The sequence below is a fragment of the Antedon bifida genome, chromosome 3, assembly GCF_963402885.1.
Source record: "Antedon bifida chromosome 3, ecAntBifi1.1, whole genome shotgun sequence".
NCBI lineage: Eukaryota > Metazoa > Echinodermata > Crinoidea > Comatulida > Antedonidae > Antedon > Antedon bifida.
Window position 1 is genome coordinate 31,920,949 of NC_136228.1, and position 22,220 is coordinate 31,943,168.

Consider the following 22,220-nt stretch of genomic DNA (forward strand, 5'->3'; position numbering starts at 1 on the left):
TCTTACCTTCCATTTATACACCACCTGGTCCGTAAGAAACCTTTCCGAGAAAATTTGGACTGAAAAAAACCCCCAAAAAACAAGCATAAAGTATACAATTTAAGGAAAATTTTAAGGAAAACATTTTTAAATAAAATATATTCACGGTAGAATACAGTATTAATATTTCTTATCCAGTTTTTGTATAACAAAACCTAATATTATTTTACACAAGATTGTTTTTGTAAATAGTATTACGTATATAAAGCAATCCCAACTTTAACCTACAGTTATGTATTTGTATTGATTATCATATTATGTTGATAAGTATTATTTTTGACTATTAAGTTTCATTCTATACACGAATATATTGATGTTATCCGTTAAATTAAAATCATAAAAAACTAAATATCTGTATTGATTATTGAATACAGTATTTCTCCTCAATTTTACTTTCACTGTGTTGTACAGTAGTGAATGATTCATTTTAGTCAATTTAAAATTAGTTTTTTATTTGTACTTAAGTCAATGGTTATTGTAAGAAATTTGCTCTTGGTAGTAATATTAAAAATGTTCATGAAATATCTTGTAAGTTGAGTTAAGACAAATCTATTATTAGCTTCAATTTTGTAGCTTGTCCCTTTTTGCAATAATACATTATGAATGTAAGGAATACTAAGCATTAAGTTGTCGAGAGATTCCAAAGTAGTTGATGGGTATTGATGGGAATTGATGGGAATTGATGGGTATTGGTCGGTATTGATTGGAATTGATGGGTATTGGTGGGTATTTATGGGAATTGATGGATACTGGTGGGTATTGGTGTGTATTGATGGATATTGATGGGAATTGATGGGAATTGATGGATATTAATGGGAACGATGTGTATTGATGGGAATTAATGGACATTGCTGGGCATTGATTGGAATTGATAGATATTGGTGGGTATTGATGGGTATTGATGGGAATTGATGGATATTGATGGGAATTGATGGGTATTAATGGGAACGATGGGTATTGATGGGAATTGATGGATATTGGTGAGTATTGATGGGAATTGATGAGAATCGATGGGCACTGATAGGTATTGGTGGGTATTTAATAAGATCCTAAAGTTCTTTTTTCACTTTCAATTTATTCTGTTTTTCTATTTTGTGGCATAATCATAATCACATTAAAAATATTTACACCAGAAGATCAAATTACTGATTGACAAATAGTCAACTATTGATTATTAATTATAGACATCAATTAATGGCTTTTACTTTAAATAATATTAAATATATATAAATAATACCAATAACGGTATATATACTACTGTACATAATATAAAGCTACTTATACCACTATTAATATATTTATAGATTGTATATAGACTGAACAAAGATACTGTACATAAAACTACTGTATCACACATAATTTATTTTTAATAAAAATAGAGACTTAAAAATTATCCAGAAATGTGTCAGTGTGACTAAATATGAAACAAAAAACGAAAACGTTTTTAGTTTAGTAGCTAAAAACCTTTCATTTCCTCATAAACTTAAAATTTTTGTAGGTGTTTCATTACTTTTTTTAAGTTATCAAGGACTGATATCGTAAGATGATTAAAATCATCACTTGATCAATGCATTCAGTAACTGTCTGTATATTAAATGGCGTGTATTGCCACGCATTCGATTATGAACAGTGCACACTGAAATAAGTGCAATGCTCAATGCGGCAATACAGTACATAGTACTTTCCTAGTAAAGCTGTGTCCACACCAATGGACAAAATTATAATGATATACTCTCCTACGGCTGCAAACTGAATTTTGGCCATAATACAGATTCTCAATTACGCTAAATGTTAGCGCAACGAAGCATTAGGCATACAGACATCTGCACTTGCTTGAAATCAATACGAATTCTGTGATTGTACTAATTTGTGAATTTGGTGTAATCGCAGAAGGTATCACAACGCTGACTTACTTCTAATCATGTGCAGATGGCTATGTTACTGGATAGTGCAAAAGTGACAGCTTACTTTTATTTATTTGAGAGAAACATTAGTTCATGGTATATATAAACAACCCTTACCTCTGGGAATAAATTCTTAGGGAATTTCATTTTTTCGTGGCTGGTGCTTTGTGATAAATTATCCAAATATCGGACATGACCTTCGCATTCTCTAAATTCTTTACCTGTAATTATGAAAAAAAAAGAAAAACATTATTTATAATTATCTATTAATAAATACCCAACAAAAAAAGAAAAGCAACCACCACATGATGAAGATTAAATATGAAATATAACACTAAAGTAAGACATAATGTAAGAAATATTAAAATAGTATTAAAGAAAAGAACTAGACATGTAACTCGTCACTTTGACGAGTTAGTTATCCGCACGACAAACGCTACGTGCACGTCATACGTTGGAATATTGCACACAGAAAAAGATTATGGCATTATGACCTGAACTGAAGAATATGATATGTTGTTAGTGCTGATTTCTGTCAATTTTGTGTCGTATAGTATATATAGTATAATATGTATACATATTACATGTAGAATAAGTAAAATTATGGGACCTGCCATTTATTGCAATTTTTAACATGTTGACGGTTTTAAAATGAAACGCGAAGGTAGCAATTTCAGAAGGAAATTATCTCAGCAACAACATATTAACGTGTAGAAGAAATTTGAATACGTGAAATATTGATGCGCGCTCATTTAAATGTAATGAATTATGACGCAAAAGATGAAAATACGACATTTTTTATTTAACTGGCCATATGATGACGTCACAACATCCGATTGGCAAAATGTTCACATGATTTCGTATCTACAATCCAATAGCTTCCAGAAAACGTTTTAATCGTGATTATCACATTTTATTCTTACGAGCTATAACAGATTAAAATTTACTATAAAGATGAAATTAATGCCAGACGTAATTTTAATTTTTAGGCATGATGACGTCATAAAAATTAAAATATTTTTAAATCATGCGAAAGATAGTTGATTGACCTAGACAATATCAAAATCGGGGTGAAAATGGAAAACGGATAAGTGGAGATGCGCTCTATTAAATGTGATGAGCTATGACGAAAGATACAAAAATCATAAATTTTATATTCGCGTGGCCATACGATGACGTCACAATGTCCGGTTAGCCATATTAATACATGATCTGATATCTACAACTCATCAACTTCCATAACATGTCATCCACAAAAAGTTGACCGTGCAGTTTAGAAATTACGACTGTTTAAAAAAAGGCATAATTTTGACGAATTTTTGAACTTTTTCATCAAAAACGCGCGCAAATTGTCCAATTTGACGTGCTCGTATGACGTAACTTTAAGTCGAAAGTGTTTAAAAGTTGGTAAAATTACTAGAAAAGGCTGGAAAAACATAAATCACGCAAAAAAAATATGTTTTTAATGCTACGTGCGCACCGCACACGTAAAAATTTGCGCACGCGTGGGAATTTTTGACATGCTTAAAACGACATGAAACGCGTAGAAACTTGATTAGAAATTAATTTTGCGCATTTTGAAACTTTAAATAAGCGTGCGCGCGTAACTTTTTGTAAAACACGCAATTTTTTTTCAACAGAAAGTTAGCGCATGATATAAATTAAACTTTTGCAAAGTTTCAATTTAAAATGTTATTTGGTTTTTGACCTATGTTAAATACGAGAAAATCGTTAAATCGCGCGTAAGTCACGTTGCGCAATTGTAAACATCCTGAAAAGGTTCGCTGCACAACTTCATATGAATGAAGATATGTTGGGAAAGTTACGAAATGTTATGTTAGCAAGTTTTACAGATACGCGTGACACAAAAATTACAGAAAGAAAGAAGATAAAGATAGACATGTAACTCGTCACTTTGACGAGTTTGGTTATCCGCCGCGCAAGTGGTGCAACATCAACATTAAGGGGATAGGTTGAGGACAAAAGGAAGTGTTCACGTATGACCTGAAGAATATGATATGTTGTTATTGCTGAATTTTATTATTTAGATTCATATATAGTATACACAGTATAATCTGTATCCATATCACATACAGTGTAGAATAGGTGAAATTACGGGACCCGCTATTTTTTGCAATTTTTAACATGTTGACGGTTTTAAAATGAAACGCGAAGGTAGCAATTTCGGAAGAAAATTATCTCAGCAACAGCATATTAACGTGTAGAAGAAATTTGAATACGTGAAATATTGATGCGCGCTCTTTTAAATGTAATGAATTATGACGCAAATGATGAAAATACGACCTTTTTTATTTAACTGGCCATATGATGACGTCACAACATCCGATTGGCAAAATGTTTACATGATTTCGTATCTACAATCCAATAGCTTCCAGAAAACGTTTTAATCGTGATTATCACATTTTATTCTTACGAGCTATAACAGATTAAAATTTACTGTAAAGATGAAATTAATGCCACACGTAATTTAAATTTTTAGGCATGATGACGTCATAAAAAATAAAATATTTTTAACTCATGCGAAAGATAGTTGATTGACCTAGACAATATCAAAATCGGGGTGAAAATGGAAAACGAATAAGTGGAGATGCGCTCTATTCAATGTGATGAGCTATGACGAAAGATACAAAAATCCTAAATTTTATATTCGTGTGGCCATACGATGACGTCACAATGTCCGGTTAGCCATATTAATACCTGATCCGATATCTACAACTCATCAACTTCCAGAATATGTCATCCACAAAAAGTTGACCGTGTAGTTTAGAAATTACGACTGTTTAAAAAAAGGCATATTTTTAACGAATTTTTGAACTTTTTCATCAAAAATGCGCGCAAATTGTCCAATTCGACGTGCTTGTATGACGTAACTTTAAGTCGAAATTGTTTAAAATTTAGTAAAATTACTAGAAAAGGCTGGAAAAACATAAATCACGCAAAAAAAATTTGTTTTCAATGCTACGTGCGCACCGCACACGTAAAAATTTGCGCACGCGTGGGAATTTTTTTCATGCTTAAAACGACATGAAACGCGTAGAAAGTTGATTAGAAACTAATTTTGCGCATTTTGAAATTTTAAATGCGCGTGCACGCGTAACTTTGTGTAAAACACGCAATTTTGTTTCAACAGAAAGTTAGCGCATGATATAAATTAAACTTTTGGAAAGTTTCAATTTGAAATGTTATTTGGTTTTCGACCTATGTTGAATACGAGGAAATCGTTAAATCACGCGTAAGTCACGTTGCGCAATTGTAAACGTCATGAAAAGCTTCGCAGCACATCTTCATGTGCATGACGATATGTTGAGAAAGTTACAAAATGTTATGTTTGCAAGTTTTAGAGAAAAGCGTTCCACAAAAATCATACAGAAAGAAAGAAGCCAAATAAAAAGATGATTTCGTAGAATCACAAGAGGTTATCCTGCAACTTCGTTGCGGATAACCAATAATTATTAAATGTATATATAAAACATTTATTTATTAAGTTCACACAGAGGTCAAGTCCATTTCGGTCACTGCGGCTGGATACTTTTCAAGCTCAACTCAGATAATAAACAGTTGCCACGAACAGCCAGATACTGTACCAGAAACCGTTGTCAAATTAATGTGAATATTCTAACTTTTCACATTATTGATCGGAGCTGTTCAATGAAAATTAAATAAAATTCAAATGAATATTCTAAGGTGACAGTGCCGGCTTTATGCATCTTCTATTTCATGGAGAAACATATAGCAAAGAGCATTAACATATAAAAATATTTTGTTAGTTTCTACTATTTATTTTATGATTCAATACTTAAAACGACATAAGAAAACAGCTATGAAATAGTAACATAAAATTTGAACTCGTCACTTTGTATGAGTTAGGTTATCCGCCCAAACACGCACATGACCTGAGTTAAATACATTTATTGTTGAATTGTATCAAACATGGTCCAAAATTTAAAAATACAGTAATAATAAAAGGCATCCATACTGTACTGTATATATTAGCTACCATTTACTTGAGAATGACCGATTACAAGTGTGATCATTTTTGTAATATTTTTAATTGTGTAAATGACAATACATTATCCAGGCTACATAACAAAATGATGGAGATCCTGAGATGATCTGATACCGGTGTCTTTTTTTAGCCTTTATATTTACACTTGTTTTTTCTTACTGTATGTGATGCAATTGATTTTGTAACCATGGACGTACAAATCCGAAATAAAAGTAAAATAAAAATTGTCAAACCAGTCCTCAATTAATAATCATACTATCTATTTGATGGAGAAGGCATACATTATATCACATGCTTTTTGTAAGCTTTCTGTTCTCTACCATTAACTGTAGTTGAGACAGCATTAAAATAAATATTCAACAGCAGTCACTCTGTTTTATACCTAATATGGTAAAAGCATTAGTAAAACTATAGAATGTACAATGTGTAACATAATGTGTACGGTCTTTATGAAGAAACATTGAGAATTTGAACGTCAGGAATTATTTGATCATTTCAGAATCTCTTTGTTATTAATACCATTCTTTACGGTCAAAGGCTTTAATATAATCCAACTACAGTAGGTAGTCTTATTCCAATATCATTGAGACAATATCAACTAGAGGTGTCAATAATATTGATCGGTGTTGTTCAATCAAGTTACCATGGTTTTCTGCAAATTTAATACTAAAAGCAAACAGTGAATTATCCAAGCAAATCTTCCTTTAGGTTTAGAGAACATGCATAATTATTCATCACAAATTTGACATGATTGTAATCAATACCAAAGTTATTTCAGATTAAGAAGAATGAACATAATTTGACATCACAATGAATTAAAGATGTATTGTCTCCTGAACATTTTTTTTATATTTTTATTGTTGAATATGCCAGTTTAATGTCACAAAATAGTTATCAACTTTGAACAAAAATTGAATTGGAAAAAAATGTATTTACCTGAAAAAACTGTAATTTAAAGCAAAATATCAGTAAAATTGGCTTTGGCCATTTATTTTGTCATTTTATATGAGAAAACATTTTGTTTCCGTTTTTTTTACAGAATTGATTAACTTTATTAAAACTACAAAATAACCCATTTAAATTCTGATGTATTTAATCTTCATTTTCATGTTTTTTATTAGGGGGGGGGGGGGGAGGAGCAATACATCTTTAATAAAACATAAAATATGTTCATAAAGTGTCTATTTTCTAGAATTTAGACCTCTCAACATGGGACACAAAAAGAACAGTACGAGGGACATATATTTTAACACTAAGTCCATCCTCTATTAAGGGGACACTTTGTTGGGTCTTAATGTACTAAATGTACAAATAATGAACACCTAATAGAGGCTCTACTGTATATTCATTTATTCAAATATTTGTTTATTTTGTAGGTACTGTATAGTATACTAACATAAATTAAAATTATTTTTCTGTATTAAAAAGTATAATTACTAGCTTATTGAATGACCAATTCAACCATGAACTTAGTATTAACATATGCTATTGCAAGATCGGTAATTACAAACAAATTTGTTTACATTTTATAATTGTGTCGTCCTTCGTCATTCATCAGATACCAATTATTATAATTATGCTATAGGAATAGTACAATAGCAGTCAATGTTCAGGATCAATGGACATGTATAGAAATGTATGATATAAATATTATTATATGACAATGGTTACAACGTTTGGTAAAAATTAGGAATGGGATTAAAGTCAAGATTTTTAAATATGGTTGCAAAGGTATACTATATTAAAGGTATATCTATACTTTAGTGAAGATGAGACATATTTTCAAACTAATTTAATATATAATACAAACTATATATATATAATAGTATGGTATAGGAGAGGAGAGACAACTCATAAGAAATTACACTTCTATAGAATTCAACATGAAATCTATTCCCTGATTTTACAGCCATTCTAAAGCTCTGTCTACTGTACACTATCATACTTTATGTGAAAAAAAAATGTGATGTACAGTATGATGATGTCATATCACTACCATATTTGTGCAAATCACAACCATATTTGGACACATCACACGTTTTTTGTCAAACTAATTTGATAGTGTAGACAGAGCTTTAGATAATGTTATAATATTAATATATCGTACATTGTATCTTTTCTGCCCAACCTTTTGTTACTGTACTTCACTTATTTCTGAGAGCCTAGGCTATTTAGGCTTCCTTCCCCACATACTATGTTTTAAATTACTATCAAACTTGTTTATATAATTAATACTATTTCTATTATGTTTTTTTAATATGTGTAGAGAATATGCAGTATTGAATAAACGAATACTAATTTATCTTGTAAGGATCCTAAAAAAAGCCAGCTACGCTTCCACGATAACGTTGAACGTGATGGAGAGAAAGTAAAGATATAAAATTACACCATACCATTGTGTATCTTGAAAACAAGAATAACTAGGTACACAATTTTGTTTTTAACCTAATTTGATTTTGGAAGGTGAAACGAATAAGAAGCAGGTGATTAATAAGAAAATCAATAAAATTATAATTTGATGGTTTGCCATCATGAATAAAGAGTTCAGTATGCTACATCAAAAACATCCAGTACGTTTATATTTGGTTGAAAGAAACGAGAATTGCTTCATTTCGAAACGATTTAATAACAGATGGAAGTATTGTTGCAATATTTTGTTATAATTTAATAGTTCATTATAGTCTTTATCAGTATGCTGGTTATTTTTACATTGATGACCGAATAAATATTATTATTATTATTATTATATGCTACGTTTAAAGATCCAGTTCGTTTAAATTTGGACAATTACTTCATTTCAACATAATTAACAGATTGTTGCAATATTTTGTTATAATTTAATAGTTCATTGTAGTCTTTATTACATCATTATACTGTAGGTTAAACTATCGTGTTCAAAAGACATTTTAATTTAACCTTTAACTCAATACCATCATTGTTAAAATTATCATTAACAAAAAAAACCCAACAAATGCTATGTGAAAGAATCTCACTTGCAACCACCATTTTGGCAAAAACAATTAGAAGGTGGAATACAGGGTGACCACACAATAATGGTAGTTTTGTTATAATTAGTAATACTATTTACCACCTATAAACTGATAAACTGTGGAGGGTTAGCATTATTCTGTTCAGTATATCAAATTAAATCAATGAAATTGAATATACATATTTACAAAATTGCAGGTATAAATATACCTAATGCCGTTTTTCCATTAGGTGGTTTCTTAATAGTGATGACATACATACCTGTTTAATGCAATCATTTGTATCATATTAATCATCGTTGTATAATATATATACATTATAGTATAATATACTGTAATTCAGGTAATATATTTAAAAGGCATTTCTAAAAAGAAATATTTCTTAGAAAAAACGACGCTCATTTCAACATGCATCTCAATATTTATCAGCAAATGTTTTCATAGACTCTTTTTTCCTCAGACATGCTTTGAGGTGTGCGCATGCCCAGTCCGAGTTTCCAAATACCCATTTGTTCAGCCGTAGTAAACTATAAGCTACCGCGTGGTACGGTTTCCTAATGCTTCCGTTCTCTTTGAATATAACTGCCTAAAGGAGCGGTGTATTTTCTGTATTTTAGAATTAACAGAATATCAATGGAATGCAAGTATACTTACTTTTAAAATCATAATACTTGGGCGATGCTATTGAATCATGAATGAAATAAATGTTTCCTAAAGCCTGCAAATAGAAAGAGACAAAGACTAAAATTATGATATCATATTTCAATATATGCTCCATTTCCTCCCAATATACATAATTATAATAGCATATACTGTACAAGAATTTGAACCAGATATAGATAGTGTTACCTACGAGCTTGGCATTTTTCTTGGGCTGTTTGTTTTGAGATGTTGTATTTGCTTATTTTACTTAACTAAAGCTCTGTCTACACTATCAAACTAGTATGTGTGATGTGCTCAAATATGGTAGTGATATGCCCAAATATGGTAATGATATGCCCAAATATGGTAGTGATGACATCATCATGTCCATATATGGGCACATCACATTTTTTTGTCACATAGAGTTTGATAGTGTAGATAGAGCTTAACATCATCCAGTTCACTTCGTATGCATAGTATTAGTAATGTTTTTCTTAATAATTTGACTTTTTAGTTAAAAAATAAATAAACTAAAAATAAATTATTTTCATTGTTAAGGTCAGGATAATTATTCTACTATATTTAAATAATAATAATAAATAAAAATAAATAAATTTTGACTTTTAAGCACATAATGCATAAAGCCTCTATGCGCTTCACATTAAAATAAAAGTAATCAGTGAAATAAATAAATAAAGAAGAGCAATTAATAATTATTTTTAATTGATTTCTATATTGTTTGATTTTAAAAGGATTACTTGAATGGCTCTGGTGCATATAGAAATATATTGTACACAATAATATTCACGTAATGCATACAAAAAGCAATCATGTACACTAAAAAAAGTAATATACTTCTGAATGCATAAAAATACGAGATGAATATAAAATCTATAATTATTAAATATGAACTGTATAAATCGATGTTTCAAATTGAACACATAATTTATTTAAGCTGGGTTTTATTTTTGCATTTCATATGAATAATTTAGATTTGATAAGCTGTCGAATATGTTGCTATGGAAAAAACATATTTAATAAAGCCACACATGTTAAAATAGTTTTAAATTCAAATGGTTTCAGATCAGATACAATAGATTAGTAATTTTTCTTTGAATAAACAAAGTATAAATGTATGCATAAAGCTCTGTCTACACTATCAAACTAGTTTGACAAAAAAATGTGATGTGCCCATATATGGACATGATGGTGTCATATCACTACCATATTTAAGCATATCATTACCATATTTGGATACATCACACTTTTTATAGTGTAGACAGAGCTTTAAAGTATTATTCATCTCATTATTCTTGGCCAGTTTGTACATTGGTTTAATATACCTTCTTTTGTTTTTCTATATAGTTTATAGTGTTTGTTATAATTAATATTAATTAATTAAAATTAATAATATCCATCTAATATTTTTATATTGATCACAAATAAATTAATATTAAATTACCAATGACACACTGTGCAATTTCAAATTTATGTAAAACATATTTTTTTTAGGAAGCTTGGGAGTAGAGAAGTGATTCGCCATTACGTCATTAAGCATTCAGCCCTGTATACCGTACTTACCGTAAAGTCGTCGGTTGCTTGGTAATTTTTATCCATCACAACGTGCGATCGTCTGTAGCATCTCATCTCTTCACTTCCAAATAATGTTCTAAAAAAAAAACATAGTTGAAATCACACTGTATATACTGTAGTTCCATGATACAGTATTATTTGTGCATCACATCAATTTCTTTTTTAGGTTATGAATTTAGTAGCAAGAATCGGTACAACGTATTGGCTAAGGATGAAACCGAACCTCTTTCCAAAAATTATTTTGTGATTTAAGCAAGATTTGAAATATATTCAATTTATAATAGTATTAAATGTATATTAAAAAAAAATAGAGATTAAATTTCTTTACTCTGCTGACAATCTGCTTTTCCTAAACATTAATAATTAATAAGTCATAGTCTAAATAACATTTGTGTTTACCGTACAGTCCAATACGTTTCACGTCAGAATAATCAAAAGATTAATAATAGTGGTATTAATTAACAACATAAATGCGTTCTGTTTACATTCAATCTCAATGATGAAAAACAAACCCATTTAACGTCATTCAATACGAGGCTAATCTTTTACAATGTTGACATAGTACGCAATTGACGACGAAATGAAATAAATGAAAAATAAATATATTTTGACTCTTACTAATTATTAATAGAATTATCGTACATTTTGTATGTACAGTATCAATCAGAAAAATGTCCATGTCTTTTGAAAATATTACAATATTTGTATAGTATAACAAATGACAATGAAATTAATGACTAATTATTAATAGAATTTACGTTATTATTTTATATTTTGTATGTATCATAAGAAATATTTCCATGTCTTTTGATAATATTTTACATTTTGTATGTATCAATCATAAGAAATATTTCCATGTCTTTTGATAATATTACAATTTGTCTATAGTATACAAATGACAATGAAATTAAATGAAATGACTAATTATTAATAGAATTTACATTATTTATTTTACATTTTGTATGTATCAGAAGTAATACAGTATTTCCATATCTTTTGATAATATTTTTAATCTAAAAATATTTTGCAGTTTACATTATAAGCTTTGCGAATTGGAAACATGCAGTACAGTATCAAGGGAAACATTTACAGTCAAGTAACAGATTTGAACCTCCGACCTCAGCAGTAGAAAATGAAGATCGTGTACATCCACTTACAAGTAATTGATATTTTTGAAATCAAATTTGAACGCCTCCCCTATGTCTACTATGGCAGCAGACTCCTCGAGATCGTCAAAGTGATTAGTATGAATAAGAAGGGGTTTGAGTAGGATTAATGGACAGGTATACCACAGTTACTTGATGTACTCGAAGCTAAAGGGCTTAGTAATATAACGGTACTTTAAGAGATGTATGTCTGAGTTACTTAAATCAGACATGTGCTAAAGCTATGTGACAATATATCTTGGTAGCTTGGATGAAGATGTTCAGGCGACATGTACAATAACTACAGTACATGTTAGTTATTGTACATTGTTATATATTGTATATGTCTACCTAGGCAAAAGAATTCTAATTCAGTGTGCTGGAATGACATTGTGGTCCTTATTCACTCCACCTCTTTCATGCTATTTCCATTCCATGGAAGACTTATGCACTAAAGCCCTATTTACACTATCAAACTAGTTTGACAAAAAAAGTGTGATGTGCCCAAATATGATAGTGATATTCCCAAATATGGTAGTGACATGACATCATCATGTCCATATATGGGCACATCACATATTTTTGTCATATAAAGTTTGATAGTGTAGACAGAGCACTATGAATGTTGTCAACAGATGCATAGACCCACCAAGGTGAGGGCATTGACGATTTTTGTTCTGATTGAAATCATTTTGTTTTTTTAATTATTCTGTGCCTTGCCATGCTCCTTAATCTTGCTTAAGGTAAGCATTTGACTAGAACTTTATTTTCTTATTTTACTGTGTTCTGTGCCTTTAGTTTTATTGAAAAAAAATGGTTTAAATAATAACAATTTTGTATCAAATGCAATTTGTCATGTTCTGCCATAACATACATGATTATTCAATGTCGATTCTGTTTTTCTCACAATTCTGATACTAGCAACTTGAGATTGAACTTTGGTATTTACAACGTCACATAGTATGTCATTCAATAACAACATGTTAATTTTGCATGTGTCCATTTAAACACACAAGGGAAAGTTCATTCAGATTGTTTTTATGCGTTATGCATTAAAAAAGAAAGTGAAAAGTCACAAAATATTTGTTTAAACAAATACATTTTTCTTAATAGCATGTGTTTACATGCCAGAAACCCGGACACCCTTGGGCCGAAGTAAAGTCTGGTTTTCAGAAAACAAAGTGTTTAAGAACATACAATTTGGTCTGTTTTTAACTTAAATTCCAGTCTTCAGAGTCACAGGTCATCATTTAACTTTGAACATAAATTGAAATTATAGACAAAGGAATACTGCATTAAGCTCTGTCTACACTATCAAACTTTATGTGACAAAAAAATGTGATGTGCTCATATATGGACATGACGATGTCATATCACTACCATATTTTGGTTTATCACTTCCATATTTGGGCACATCACAATTTGTTTGTCGAACTAGTTTGATAGTGTAGACAGAGCTTTAGAATATGCCAAACAACATTACGCAATTATAATACAGTGCTACATTATTATTATGCTACTTCTGTTCAGGGGTCACACCTGTGAAATGAACAAGTGGCAATATTATGTTATAACACTACGGCCAACCCCTATTCATGGGACAGCCCTATATGCCTATAAGCCTATATACTTTGTTGGGTCTTAAAGGTGTCCCCTAAATAGAGGCTCTATCTATCGTATATTATATAATAAACATACTCAATAAAGTTGTTAACTAGATTCATCCCTGTCTCAAAGTTTTTGCCTCCAACTTCTTGGCAATGGATTGCCACAAACCTAGGCTGCAGTCTCTGTAACACCTACAAAATACAAGAATATATATTATTATATACTTACTATAAATACAATTATTAAAGCCATGGAGAAATAACTTGATATCATATTAAATATAGTATGCTTAAGTATTGAATGTATTTATAAAACGAAGATTCAGATTCAGATTCATCAGTCATTCATACATATTGTACGATAATTGTTTTCTTGGCAGAAAAACACAAACAAAACAATACACACATAATAATATTTACATTTATGATAAGCATGTAACTAACAACTGATCAAGCAATATAAAAAGATGAATTAAAATAAAAATGTAAAAATTAAATTTATTATTAATAAAAACAATAGATTATAAATAATTCGATTATTAATTTGCTTAACTACTGTAACTTTAGAACATAAAATATTGATATTGGAAATCGTTTGTTATTTGTAAAAATAATCTACAGTACTATGGATATAAAAAACAAAATAATAGACTTTTTAAAACATTTCCACTGTATGTACACATTTAATTTAGTTAAACCGATGCGTCAGCAGGATAGATTATAAAATGCTTAAAAATCATCAAATTGTCATTTACAGTCTAAAAATAACCAACAATATTATTGAAAACGTTCATATAATATTCATCAAGCCATATAAAAATGAATATATAGGACAGATAAATCAACCTCCTATAGAACAGGGTTGTGAACACATAATTATAATTATAATTATAAGATTATAATTTATATTTATATTATTACTACATGTGTTATAGTTTATTGTAAATGTATATTCTTATGGTGTTTTTATCCTTAAGGGCCACAATGGAAATAAGTTCGACCTTTGGTTACTTTTTTGTGTTACCCTGAATTCATTCTTTGTATTTTATATGTTTGTGTTATTTTGTGAATTCGAATAAAGAAATAAATAAATAAACAATTAAAATGTTATAAATGAATTTGTGTGATTTACTGTATAAGATCTATCAAAATTGATACTGTACAATTGTTTTCATATAACAATAACAAAAGACTGTCGGTACCTTAGGCTCAGAATTTGTAAACAAAGAAAAAATGATTACCTTTTGTTTGGTATGAAATTAGACAATCTAATTAGTATATCTAAGGTCTTGTTATAATTAATAGATCTAAGCATTAAGGTCTACAGTAATTTTCCCACTTTTAATATACATAATTAATTAGATTGTATACAGTGTCATCCTTTCCTGTAGGGACAAAGGCAGTTTCCACTTGTTTATAATTAGTTAATTCTATGTGGGGAAATTTTGAAATGCTTTTGGAGTATACTTCTGTAAAATACAGTAATAAATAAATTTGTGGTGTTCAATCTTAAACAATACAATGAAAGCCCCAGTGGTCTAATGGTTCGGACATCTGCATATCAAGGTTCTGGGTTTGAATCTCAGTTAGGGCAGCTTTTTGTCATTCTCACAGATTTATTTTATCGTTTCAAATTAATTAATCAATTTCAGTGTAACACCGGACGGTTTAGAATTTAATAATATTCATAAGAAATTTAAAAAGCAATATTATTTAAACAAGTTCAGAGAGACTCTTACTCTCAGCATATTATACAGTGAAACCTTAGTTCTCAAGCCTACCATGTGTATATACATAGAGATATTATAGTGAACTCTATGGTATATACTGTATACAGTAAATACTTTGACAGGCAAAAGAGAAATTCTATAACTCCTTGAAATGATTAATTAATGGAGAAGAAAATATTTATACAGTATAAGAATGGAATAAGCTTCCTATTAATAAAAAAGAAATCAAACAATTTATGAAAGAAATATCTTTTAGTTATTATAATTTTTATATATATTATATTACTGATGCTTCATATTCTCACTTGTTCTTATTATTTTTTAACCATGTTAAAGGGCCGACTGAAACAAGTTTACTTCTATGTAGGTTCGTCCTCATTTTATGCGTATTATTTGTATGGCATTTGATGAAATAAATGTTTATTTATAATTTAATTAAAAATATTAAAAATACTTATATTATTGTTTGCCATGATTCATACTATGGATATTTCAAATCAATAAAACCACCAAGTACACAGAATTTGTAAAATTAAATCAAAACCTATTTTTAAATTGTTGACTAATACTACAGGCAGTATACATAATTTTATTTAGAAGTGAAACTCTACAAAATCAGGTTTTGTGGGTCCACAACTAATGGGAAAGAGGAAATCCTAACAATAATCTTTCTTTGAAGGACACGCAAACTCGGGTCAGTCAGTGACGTGAAAAGGGTGTATTAATATTTCATACAAGATTTTTATCTCTCCTGTATGGTATTAAATATGTATTTTTAAAGAAGGAATACTTTAATAGGAGTTCGTTCACCCGACTGTAATAATATCTTTGCTTTGCTATTCAATATAGTATCTTATTGTTGAAGGTTTCTTGTTAAAATTAGTTAATAATTATTAAACAACCAAACATGCAACCAATGAATAAATATATTTAACAAAACTGTCTTTCTCATGTTTACTCTACTCATGGGGGTATAAAATAAACTTTCATGCTTAACATCATTGTGTTGAGGTACCATAGATGAAATTTTGGGTGCCTGCCAGTGAATTCTTTTAATGATTTCATAAGTTGGGGACTCCTTATGTGAAAGATAACCGAATTACATCCTAAATATAACTAAACCTAACCCTCTAAATAATCTCTATCTCTCACTATAAAGTAAAAAGAAGTTTTTCATGGGATTCGAACCCCATACATCGACATGTAAAGTCCATAGTCTAATTTACTCGACTACACAGACGGCTTGACAGAAAGCGTTTGCACTAGCGAATTGTTGTTAGCTCAATTCTTACGTCACACCTTATGGATATGACTAATGAATATTCATGTTTATTTTGTGACGTTTCATGAGGGGTCCCCAACTTATGTACGAAAAGAAATATTGCTGCCTGCTGATGATGTATAAAACCTTAACATTAAAATAAAGGATTCATTTCCAAATTGGTTTTGGTAATTGTTTTTAAACAAAAACGTATGCTTAATTTTTACTACTATAAAATTGTTTCCATCACATAGTGTTTTTAAACAAAAACTTACTATGCTTAATTTTTACTATACAATAAAAACGGTTCCATCACATAGTGTTGGTCATTAATATGAGGTCATTACTTAACTCACAACACATTCTTGAATTATTTGATATAAAGGGGTCCAAAATATACAATATTGTAATCAGGTTCAACAAAAATAATCAGTACTATAGGTTACAGATTGGTATTACTTGACAGTTAAAACTGACCTTGATTTTTTCCCAAATGCTTTGTACAACAATAAATTCATTTTTTTTATAAAAAAGGTGATTCACCCAAGCATACGTCAATGGAACAGTACACAACAAACTACAGATTGATCAGCAAGGGTTGACGTCAGAAATATGTCTCATTTTACACACTAGTTTTACTTATCATTTATGAAGTAAAATGTAAAATGCAATCAATATTTTTTGTACAGACTCTGCCATATCAATAATTACAAGCATGCACACAAACAAACATCTTCGTGTTTTCAAATATATTCAAAGATTTAATAATTTTTATAAGATAAGAGACAACACAATTTGTATTGAGGCATAATACTACCAATACAATACAAAAACAGCTTTTTGTCTCAGTCTTTTGTCTCTCCATATCACACTAAAGCTGTTGTTATTGTTTGAGGAAATTGAATTAAATAAATAATTAAATATTTCATGACAATAACAATCATATACTTTTAGTTGTAATATTCACAGTCACATCACAGTAGCAACAGGGAGTTGTCTAATTACAACTCCCTGGTAGCAGGTTACAAAGAATGAAGAAAGCTACAGTAGCTAGAGTTTTGGAGGTGATTGTTCCCAGCCCTTGCTGGGGGGTTGGGCCATTAAGGGCCATGTGATGTGCGTATATGTAACTTAGCAACATTCGAATGAATGCTTTTTTGTACCCTACTGTACAGGTAAAACAATTAAAAGCTCTTTAAAGATATATACATTATACGGATATACTATATACCGTACATCAAACACACATTATACTCAAATGTATTAATATGTTTTTTTCTACTTATATGGAAAGTAGGATGCGTCTTTTTCCTACACTATCAAACTAGATTGACAAAAAAAAGTGTGATGTGCCCAAATATGGTAGTGATATGCTCAAATATGGTAGTGATATGACATCATAATGTCCATATATGGGCACATCACATGTTTTTGTCACATAAAGTTTGATAGTGTAGACAGAGCCTAACACTGGGTCATACATTGTTGTGTTATACAGTTCTTTCCCATTGTATTACGATTATTCTAATATTCTTGTCAAACTCGCTGATTAACTTTAACAAACAGTAGAGGAAGGACACCAGTTAGAACACAATTACCTAATGGCACTTTAATTTAGTTGTGAAGAATAGAAATACTCAGTCATGGTTATTGCATAATTTAATGTTAGCATGGATAACACCTTACAGACTTAATTGCTATAATAATTCACATCTGTCAGCAGTTAAAAAAATACATTTATATCTGACAATGACAATCTGTAAAATGCCCATATTTGTGGATAAACACAAATATGCCTAATATTATGCCAAAATACAGTTTACAGCGTAATTACCCACAATGCAATTTCTACATAGCAACCCTAAATGTTTCCTCTACAAAGTTTCTATGTACAATAGTATTTAAATATCCACCCACATTGATAATGATATCAATTCTCCCAACTCACTCTTTCAAGTATATGGGTTGAGTGGCCGAGCAGTTAAAACATTGCCATAGTACAATGTATGGTGGTTAAAAAAAACTTAAAACAGAGCTTCTGTGTATATACTGTATTATTGGTCGAGTGTACTTTAAAGAACTCATGGCCCGTTGTTTGTAATATTTATTGCTATCCATAATATCCACATACATTCATTCATTCATTCATTCATCTTTTTATTTCAGAATATCATGAAATTAACAAAATCATACAGAAACTAAATAATGTGGTATAGCAGAGGATAACCCTTTAAGCTGGGAAGCTTGTTTCAGAAGGTAACCCCCAAATTTAGCCTGTTTTTGTTTTTATCAGGATTCACCTGCACCCAATCGCCTATAGCTTTGTTTGATCTGCTGCTATCTGTATATGAATTACCACACCAAGAACTAAAAACCAACAAAATGTATATGAGTTTAATTTCTTAAGAGGTTATTCCTTTCTGTAATAAGATAATCTGTATTCATTCATCTTGAATATTGGAAAACAAGCATTTTAAACAGTCAATCTAGCACTACACAATGAAACAATACAGAAACACAAAATTAGATTAGTTGCCAGAAAATGCGAACAATTACCAAAGATTAGCAGGTTATTAGATAATACAGGCAAAGCAATCTGTTTTCCTCTAATCGTTAATAATACTGGCAACACTTTATCGATTTCTAGATGGAAATGAATTAAAGATATATCTTTTTGCCCTTGACATGCAATGGTATCATATTAGAAATGTAAAGATATAATCTAAAATTGCAATATAGATTTAGTGTTGAAAGTACAGATGTTTATAAAACATAAACTACCACTAAATTTCACTAAGGCGATAATGCTCTAATGTTTAGTTAAAAAATATATTTTCCAGTTTTTAATTTTCTCAAGATTTGTACTTGGTGTAAAAACAAAACAAACAACCGAATGTTTAAACGTGATGTTTTTTAATTTAAAAATCACATTGACACAATCAATCCATTATTATTTTGTCTATGGAAAATTAGAATGTAAAAATATAATAATAATATATAAAATAATATAATATTAGGAAAGTCGGAAATAAGCTCTGAAGTAGCAGTTTGTTGTAAGCCCTGGGTATTAAGTTATTTCAACTTTACTACAGACAATTTTACTCAGGCCGAGAAGTGAGTAAAGTACTGTACTACTCTCGCATACACAAGGAATGTAAAGATACGCGCTAGCGAACTAGCGTTATGTAGATGCACTTACTTCAAAGCTCACAAGTAAAATGTCTTGCATTAAGCATTGTGTAGACGCTCATCAGAAGTAACGCCCGCATAAAATTTCATGTTTGACATTATTTTATCTCAGATGTAAGGCTGTCTGAACATAATTTATAAAGAGCATGTTTACATTGTAGTTTGGCTTGTTCTGTGTTCAAACACAATAGAATACATGTGTTGAACATCCGAATTCTGAAACCTATCGGAGTTATATCAGATTTACAGTACTGTGATGTCATCAGAGTTATATCGTAGGTAACAACACAGATCACACACTTACTGCGGATGTAACACAGATATGATTCGGATCAGCTTAAGCGTGCATCGAAGGAAGTTACTTTAGTGCAGTATGTTTGAAGACAGCTATATTGCAGTAGCAGTAGATTTATATTTAATTCAAAATCAACTCATAAATAATGTAAAATAGGCATTTAGTATTTGCTAGAGTGAGGTTGAGAGCTGACCTAGTTTCATAATTTCCTAACCAATAAATAATATTACAGTCTGAATAAAATACTTTAATTCTATTCATTATTTATTTGAAAATTGTTGATGGATATCATATGTATTAATAAAATATGTTTCTTTGAAGAGAAAACAGAGGAAACAGTACATAGGAATGATATTTTAAAATATTCAGTGATTTTTCATACCTTAATAATATTTAATAATTTAAGTACAATGTTTCATGATTTACCTAATATCTTAACCAAACAAATTTTGATTGGAAACTATTTGTAAAATTTATCAATCTCAAAATTATCAGAAATCTCAAATTTCATTATCAATCAAGTTCTAAAAAAATATTTGTCCGTAAAATGTAATTAATTCCCGAGTACAGTTGAAATCAAAGGTTTGAATCTTTCATACGTGCAGCAATTTATGCAAGCACACATTAGTTAAAAGATGAGATGCAACCAAATATGGAGAAGAAGAAAGTAGGGTTGCCAAGTGACACACTTTACATAGGCAATGTTCTGTACAATGTTAAACCTATTGTACATACAGTACCTAAGGCAAAAGCACCTGTAATACAGTAATGTAACAGATGATGCTTGTTTTTCTAGGTAAAACCACAGTAAAATCACTGTTTATGATGAAAAAACTAATAATTAATGATCAACTAGCAAATGAATAATGTACTATTCCTGTTTGATTTAGGCATTCAAGTTATAAATCGCTATCGCTAAGATATTGTACCATTTTCAATTCCTGTATGATAAAATACCATAAAACCTTGAAAGGAAGCCCATGGGCTTATTTATTAGGACTCTTAAGTGGGCTTATATAATGTACAATAATACTATAGTTTACAGGGTTGCTCATTATTTTCAAGAATTTATAAGAGATTAATGGAAACCATGCTGTACATCTCAATCCTAAAAGCGCAATTTTACAGTTGAATCATCGTCCGCATTAAAACAACGTACATTTAAGATCGTGTTTAGACATTCTAATCGCTAACAAGCAAAATCAAAGTATATTTTGATCCAAGATCACCAAGTTGAATGCTGTTTAAAAATAAAATGAAACCTGATGCTATGCTTACATTGATCACCAAATCACTATCTCTAATGGCTCATAAATATATTCTAAAAATAACATTTATTATATTGGAATCTATTACCTGATAGAGTCATATCATTTCATCATGAACATTTTTGGCTGCAATATAAAATTATAACTTAATTTGCCTGAACTGAAACATTTTTTTTTTATTCTTATACTTTTTATGTTCTTTTTTACATGTATTTACACGCATTTTGGCCACGAGATGTAAATTGGTCAGTATTTTTAGATATAAAAGAGAATATATTTCTATTGGAGAAAAATCTTGATACAATATATAATAATGTTTACAATTTCCATTTGAACATTACTGTATAGTAGAAAAATACTGCACCTAATGTACTAAGTTCTGTACTTTATGTTAAGCCACCCCTTTTCCATTTATATATTACATGTACAGTACCGTACTGTATTTATTAAACATTTAAAGTGATGTTAAAGCGAGAGGTAAAAGGTTAAGGTATCAGAGGGTCTTGTACTACTGTAGAAGATTTCAGAGGTAG

At 29.9% G+C, this 22,220-nt stretch overlaps 1 protein-coding gene across 6 annotated transcripts in view; it reads right to left on the bottom strand.

Moving 5' to 3' along the window:
- Positions 1-22,220, bottom strand: part of LOC144837521 (inositol polyphosphate-5-phosphatase A-like) — a 38,601-nt gene that overhangs the window by 11,295 nt on the left and 5,086 nt on the right. For all 6 annotated transcript variants that reach the window (XR_013611512.1, XR_013611511.1, XM_078692681.1 and 3 more), the window contains exons 4-8: positions 14,036-14,136; positions 11,181-11,268; positions 9,612-9,675; positions 2,061-2,164; positions 7-59 (exon numbers count right to left, since the gene is read on the bottom strand). Coding sequence is in view for 4 of the 6 variants with exons in the window: in XM_078692681.1 (XP_078548807.1) it covers positions 7-59; positions 2,061-2,164; positions 9,612-9,675; positions 11,181-11,268; positions 14,036-14,136 (410 nt within the window). In the remaining 2 variants the exon portion in view is untranslated. The remainder of the gene's footprint in view (positions 1-6; positions 60-2,060; positions 2,165-9,611; positions 9,676-11,180; positions 11,269-14,035; positions 14,137-22,220) is intronic.